At 44.3% G+C, this 7723-nt stretch overlaps 1 protein-coding gene across 1 annotated transcript in view; it reads left to right on the top strand.

The window, feature by feature from the left end:
- Nucleotides 1-7381, top strand: part of LOC108552285 (uncharacterized) — a gene marked incomplete at its 3' end in the record, with an annotated part of 65717 nt that extends 58336 nt beyond the window's left edge. The window contains exon 4 of the mRNA XM_017906748.1: nucleotides 7207-7381. Within this exon, the coding sequence (XP_017762237.1) occupies nucleotides 7207-7381 (175 nt within the window). The remainder of the gene's footprint in view (nucleotides 1-7206) is intronic.
- Between the last annotated feature and the right edge of the window lie 342 nt (nucleotides 7382-7723).

Consider the following 7723-nt stretch of genomic DNA (forward strand, 5'->3'; position numbering starts at 1 on the left):
ACGGAACGAAAAAGAAGGTGGTCGGCTTTGTCGACCAGCTGTCGCCCGAAAGGTATTCACCTATGGTGTGCAGACTTGTAGCCGAGCCGAGCGCCGATCCTAACGAAGCCGAACAGCGCGTGAACAAGAATGCTGGACGATTCGATGGTGTAAGGGACGGAAGGAAAAAGAGCAAGACGCGGAGAAGAGCCCACCGTTTGTACGTCGTCGCGCTTTTCAGGGCTTCGTTAGGGTCGGTGAATGGCCTTAGTCTTAATAGTAATGACGTAGGCGACGAACGCGAAGCCGAGAGAAAGTTCCTTTATCGCGTGGAATTTACAGGGGAAGAAAAGGATGCGTAAAACGGAGAAAAAAGTCGCCAACTATTATGGCTGGTAGCTCTGTTTCATGTAAAACACCGTCTGGGGAGTTTAGAGTACTCGCATAGCTAGTCAGAGCTGCTGGAGCCAGCGGTGAGTGAACGCAGGAGTCTGAAAAATCCGTCGAAGATCGAGCAGCTGTTGATAACCTAAGCCTCGCAATCTGTAATCGGTTAGCTTTAGGCCGGAGTCATTTACTTTGAACCACTTCCAATTAGTTCTAACGTATTTTTGACACCGCGCGGAGTAATGGATCATGTCACTGGGGTAACTAATGCTCCCGCTAATGGATCCTCGCTAATCGACGTTCAAATTAATCGATGCTCCTCGGACACTGACTTACGGAGGTAACAACAGGACTATCCCCCAGATAGAGCGTTCACGGGGATCGTTCTTCTCGAGGAGTAGCTCGTGGAAAAAGCAACACCCACCAGGTGAACGTAAAATAGAAAGGCAATTGAAACCGATATCATCGCCGCTCGATCGCGCGAAGCTTCCACTCGTCCTGGCTCGTTTCATCATCCGTACTACTTGAAACTCAGACGGAAAAAAGGAGAAATAAAATTGAGGAAAGGGCAAATAAGTCTACGAAATTTCACTAAAAACGAGCAGCGAAAGTTTGGGAAAAAATCTGTTGAACCGTGCACCGGACACGGAGGACGAGCGCGCAGGGACGTAGCAAGCGCGCAAAAGTATGGCTGTCCAACTTTCCAAATTTACGTTCGCGAAGAACAATGCCCTCCGCGGCGGTGCGTTCACCGTTCCTCTGAAAAGCCGCGCTCGAACGCTCGCGAGGGTTAATAAATCGCTGTCGGCGCGAGGCAGCGGGACGCGAGAAAGGACGGGGGCAACCTTTCTTCTGGTGGCGACCGTGGCCGTGGTCGAGGAGACCCGTAGGAAGAAGGAAGTAAAAGCGTGCACGCGCGGAGGACGGCGTGTGGAAGAGCGCGCGAACCAGCTGAAGCGGACGCGGCGCGCGTAATTCTTGCCCTGCCGTCTCGCGTGTTCCACGACGTACGTACCCGGTGTCCCACGCTGCTTTCTCTCGGCTTCTTCGTCGTTACTTCACCGCCTGAATGCTGATACTGTAAATACGCTGAGCTGTTGCGCGACAAAAGGAGCAACGGCTACGGCCACCGTTGAAAATCTCCGGCCAGCCTCCGTCGCCATTTTCAATGGGACTGTCGTTCACTGTCGCGTCGCTTTCGACCGCTTCGTTTAATTCCGTTTAACTTGTTGCATTGAATTTAACGCGTACACTACGGTGACGTAGCTTGCGATCGGATATCCCGGGGTGAAGAGATTCGCGATGGCAAGTTCTCTGCAGGTTTCCAAGGATTCTGACGCGTCGCAGAAGGTGCTTGCAACGATTTTATGTCGAGTTTTATTTCCATTTCTTTAGGAGGGGAGAAGATAGAGAAGATCTTGGATAAATAATTTAAATCATATTCAGTTTGCAATTTTGTGAATATAGTGAAAGGTTGTCGATAAATAATTTTCATTTAGAGACGGAAAGCTACGCGTTTAGGTTGTCTGCAGGATTCGAAGGACCCTTGCGAGGTCCTCGTAAAAGGTACTTATAACAATCTTAGATCATATTTTACCTAGATTTTGTTTTTATAAGGATAGAGAAGATCGTGGATAAATAATTTAGGTCATATTTCGTGTGTAATTAGAAGTTTTCAGTAAATAATTTTCATATGCCACATAACGAGTCTAAATTTGGTTTTACTTTTTCTCTTAGGAGTTTTATAAATCATGGAAGATTTTTAGTAGATAATTTCAGGTCAGGCTCCAGTTGTTTTATATTCTACGAGGTACGAGATATTTATTAATTATTATCGCCGTGTGATTTATAAAGTTTAACCGCGAAATTTTCATTAACGTCGCTCTCTCTGATTCGCAAGAAATTATCTAGATGAAACACACGAGCGCAATTATTTTTCCGATCGGGCAGCCGTTCACGTGTAGACTCGGTAACGTTTAAGAGGAAAAAGCCCGAGAGATATACGATACTCATCGACACGAGAAAAAAGATCTCCATGAACATGTGTCTTACAACGTCTTAACACATGGATCATATCCTTCGTTGCATTAACGACAGATGTTCCCTTTTACAAATCTTAATTTCTCCAGTCTTATCTGCTCGTGGTAAACTCTCGAATTGTACATTGTTCAATTACACAAACCCGCTACTTTAGAAATCACTCGATAAATCCTCCGGAATCGAATAACAAACAAAGTCGCTTTAAATCTTGATCCTGCGCCGAAAATTTTTCCCGATTTCCCCATACGTGATTCGTGACGCATAAACCTGCCGTAGTGTACCGTTCGCGAACAAAGCCGGTTTCGTGTCAGATACAATTACCCAGGATAATCCTTGGTCGGTTGTTTTTGTCGGGTCGTTCATCTCGAGCTGGTGGAAGCTCGCGCTGGAAGATCGCTATTCATTAGCCGGATCACGCGGGATCGAGCAACGATCGTAGATTTCGCGCGTCTTTCCGAGCGACGGGCAAACGATCGCGGTGTAAATTGCTAGCCGGACAGATGCTTGCGACAGATTAACAGCCGTGGTATTCTCATACAGACGTTCGTTATTCCTGATAAAATAAGCAACTTTGGTTACACCGTGGGGTCCACGCGGCGAAGCATCTCGGAGCCAGTAGAACCTCGAAAAAGACGATCGTAGGATCGTGGAATCGACCGGGGACGAGTTTCAGACCACCCTAGACTCCTGCAGCCTCGAGGCTCGAGACAGTCTAGGTTCCACGAGTATGGAATGGTTCTTGCTCGGCTTCTTGGTCTTAGAATGGTCCACGACTGGTTCTGCAATCCAGGTGACATGCTTTTCAAGGTTCCACGTGTCTGACCGACTGCTGTGCTCCGTCCCGAGTACCTCTACCTCGGTGGACGTAGATCGTAATAAGGGTAGTAGTCCGTGTGTGGATCGATATCTCCGATGTCACGATTGACAGTGTCTTGCGTGTCATAGGTTTCGGGTCATTGTCGTTGGAGTTTAACTAGTTTGAGGAACGAGGTGGATGAATTCCACGACTGTTGGGTCATGGCTATTCGAGTGACATTCTGGCCCTAATTGGTCATTACCTATTATTAGACGTAGAGTCTTCTAATACCACGGTGACACGAAGTTCTTCTTAAAAATAATTACTCGACGATACAATTTTATCTCTGCAAAATTGTCAATGTTAAGTACTCCAATACTCCATTGATTTATCTCGAAGTACATAGTTGCAAATCATTCCATGATACATAGATTTCATCCGGGATGAGTTGGAGTGACAAATGGAACAGAGAAGTCCTATCGGAGCGATTACACGCGAATTATATTCGGTCGCGAATGGTCGTCGAGATCAACAGAGACTTGTAAACGCCTGGTCCTGCCGGCGTCACAGTATTCAGCTCGCGGTGGAACACACACATCTAGAAATAGATTAGAGGCACTCGTGCAATTTCACGGAGCACGTTTAGACGATCTCCGCGTTCGATCGCTTCGACTCGCGTTCTGCATGCACCGCGACCGATTTTTCCACGTTAACCCGTGGACCAGCAGAGATCACCGAGAGATACGCGCACACGCTTCTACCCGACCTTTCAGCTTTCGACCGCGCGGCGCACAAAAGGCTGCTGTCTGCGGGTCCGTCGACGGAACTCGGATGGATCGTCGGAGTTCCGGGCGAGACTGTACGCGCCGGCTTTAACGCTGCTTACACTTGTTTAATTCCGTTTGATTCAGCGTCCCGATGAGCGAGAAACGAGGCTGAAGAGAAACGGACGCTAATTTAACACGTTCCCCGCCGTCAGCCTGTTTTGCTTGCCTTTCTTAAGGAGCTGTTAAAGTCGAGAATTCTCCTGGCTCTCTGGGACACGTTTGACAGAGGCTTGGGAAAAGGGACGAGCGAATTGGCGAATTTCTCGAATTTTTTACATTCTTTACAGTATCGTAGCTCATATATGTATATCATGTAAACAACCCTAAATTTGTACGTGATTTATACATAGTTCTTCGATTTGTGCCTTTACTGACTCTATCGACTGTCATAGGCACGCGTAGAAGATTCTCTCATGGGAAATATTCTGTATCACAGATTTTACGTCTCGTTATCGTCTCTAAAAATTCAGTACGTTTCTGAGATTATACACATTACGTTATATATGAATGATAAAATTAACTGTCAAGTCCCAAAAGTAAAAATGGCAGCGAACATGTAAAGCACAGACACGTGTACAAAATATTTCGCATACTACACGGTACACTCTTCGAGAACCACTCTTTTGAAAGGTACATCTTCGACGAATTCAGTAAAGAACAACTGATTTCGCGAACAGGTTTGATCGAGTGGTACACGGAACTGAAAGTTTAACGAGCATCTGGCAAAACTGCGATAAACGCGGCAAAATCGCGGGTTTGTTGAACATCTGCCGGATCTGTTCGACGATGGTATTCCGGCGAACCATCGAAGGACGTGTCGCGCACATGTTCGAGAAAAACACGCGTATTCAGCACGTCGCGAAAGCTGTGACGAATAATTCGAGAGATGAAAGCGGATTAAGTGGCAGCATGCCAAGGATTAAGCATTCTTCGCGATAATGAAACGAGTCTAGGCGACCTGGCTCGTTCAAACTTTTTGAAAAATAATCCGAGAAATTCCCCAATTCCAGGAAGCCCCTGTCCTCGAGTTTGGAAAATTGTTTGCTCCCGTTTGTCAAGTCGCGTGGCATAAATCTTGACAGAGCTCGGGACTCGTTGATCGGTAGCTAGCTTATTGAGCTACTAGAAAAACCCTCGATTTTGTTTTTGAGTTTGTGCCAACAATCGACGAAGGTCCTTTGAGATATAGGGCATGTTGGAACTCTCAGTTTAAAAATATCGCAATTTATCTAGGCTAGATCTGTGACAGTCTGAGAATCGATTGAAATTAACCCTTCGAGGACGATGTATGTACCATTTCCGATTTCTTTTCTCGTGGTCAAGTAAATATTTTTCGAGACGAATCGGGATCGAATTAGAAAAATTCTGTATATTTTTTAAATATATTTAATTGCAACTAATAATATTATTTTTACCTTCAAGTAGTGACCGTCGTTTGAACATCACGTCAATGATATTAAACATGACAGTTTTCAATTTTATTTGTTACTCCCTAGATAATTTTATTGTGTTTATAATATTACTAGTCGTCCATCACGTTGGTAGTGACAAGGAGTAAATTCAACGTCACGTCACCGCTATTCTACCGATAGAGAGTCACTTTGACATACTTCAGCATAGGTAACCAGGAGTCAATTTGACATACGACAGCAGTTAAAGGTTAATAATCAAGTATAGCGTGATTAATTTTGAAATATTTTTCTAGACTCTGTCACGGGACGTTCTCAAAGGGTTAATCCTTATGTCATTTTAAGTAGAATGTTAAATTTCTCGAGTATATAAGTACATACACTGGGTCAAAATAGTATTGGCACATTACATTGCAAGAAAAATCATCTAACTACAAAATTCTGATGTGAACTTTTTAATTCCGATGAAATTCTATGAATACGTATATCATAACAAATTATGTATGCAACGATATTTTCGTCACGTAATATCGCTCCGAGCAGATGAAATCAGCAATCGAATTTTGGCTTTTTGAAATTTAACTTCGTAATAGTACAAGATACAGCAAAATTTCTTATAAAAAAAATTAGGATTCCGGAAAAAGACTATAATCAGAGCATGAAAAAATACCGAAACTTTCTTTCTATTTGGTTCTCTTAACACTAGATTTATGGACATTACGCACACAAACGAAAGCAGACATTATATACTATTAAATTTTAAATGATCTTATGAGATATATACTCGCGGAGATTATTTTTATTTAGATATAAACGGTTTCTGCAATTTTCCTCGTGAAATTCGAGATACGTGGAAATCAAACGCCCTGGTAAACCAAGTATTAAAAAGATTTCACGTTCAGAAAACAATTGCTCCCTCTAGAACCCATCACGTTGTACACGTACACGATCATTCTCATCGGACGAATTTCCTTGTAATATAGCGTGCTAATACTCTTTCTGTCAACGATATATACATCCAAACTCGAGTAAATCGAGCGATCAACTCATCAGTCCAATCAAGCTGTACCTCTAGAAGGAGTGGTTCCTCTTAGCTCTTTGGGGCACGCTGGGATTAAAAGTGCCCCACCTTTTCGATGTACCGTAATTTAAAGTGGAATATTTTCAGTCCCACCTCGGAATATTGCAATAGCTGCATGCGCATAAGTTTTCATTTCGTCTTATTTACGTTAAGCAGTTGGTAATACCTTCAACATGCCAGTACAGGTTCATCAATTGTTGCAAGCGGAAGGTTTATCGCGACAATCTTTGTTTCCTGGTTTTATGTGAAAAATCATAAAAGTAAGTTAATCTTTACAAAAATTAATTCTATACTAATTTTATTTCATTTAAAACGCAATAAAATTCCGATGCAACACGGGTCTATTTTGTTATCTGCAATCCTGTACCCCAAAGAGTTATTACACCCATCCAAGCTTTTATCGAGCACGAGCCTAACGATAAGCCGAACTCTGTCAATGCCAAGCAGGTCCTATCACGCTGCTTTGCCATCGGGATCCATCGAGACTCGGAAAATCCGTGCTGAACCTCGAGCTTGAGCACAGACGCGCATTCATAGACCCCGTTGTACCCTCTCGAAGACAGCCTTGCCATAGAAGCTGCTTGTTCAAACGCTCGTGCACAGCTCTCCTGCGAGTGTCACTGTCTGAAACCTGAAAGCCTCGCTGTGCTTCTGCATCGAGCGTGTAATCGATTTACTGATTTACAGGTCGAGGACGGATTCGGTGAGATCGAAGTCCCCTTTGACGGCGTCGCCAGCATCCCCGGGGCCACTGTTGAATTCCTTGCACAGCAGTTTTCATAGTAGTCTAGGAAGCGATGGCATGTCATGCGGCATCGGCCTCTCTTCCTCCCCCGACTCTGCCAGATACTCGTCGACAGCGGTAAATATATTCTTCTACGATCGATCCTCATCCTCTGCCGATAGAAATCCCGCGTTGCGTAAGAGGCGTCGCGGATACCAGAAGTCGAGATTGGTGGCAGCGTTTCCGCAGTCCGGCTGTTTTACTCAGCCACGTGCAAATATCTGGAAAAATACGTCGGGTAAATATCGTCGAATATTAAGAATGGGATATTTACTCGATCTCGCGATAACCTTGCGGCGAGGAAGATCCCACGAAGAAGGTTATATTTAAATTCTTCAGCGAGGATCCGCAGATTTTATTGCAGATTTTATGGACTATCGAATCGTTTGCGAGGAATAATAATTGTTCGGATTCTTGCGT

The sequence above is a fragment of the Eufriesea mexicana genome, unplaced genomic scaffold (assembly GCF_001483705.2).
Source record: "Eufriesea mexicana isolate 0111107269 unplaced genomic scaffold, ASM148370v2 scaffold6108, whole genome shotgun sequence".
NCBI lineage: Eukaryota > Metazoa > Arthropoda > Insecta > Hymenoptera > Apidae > Eufriesea > Eufriesea mexicana.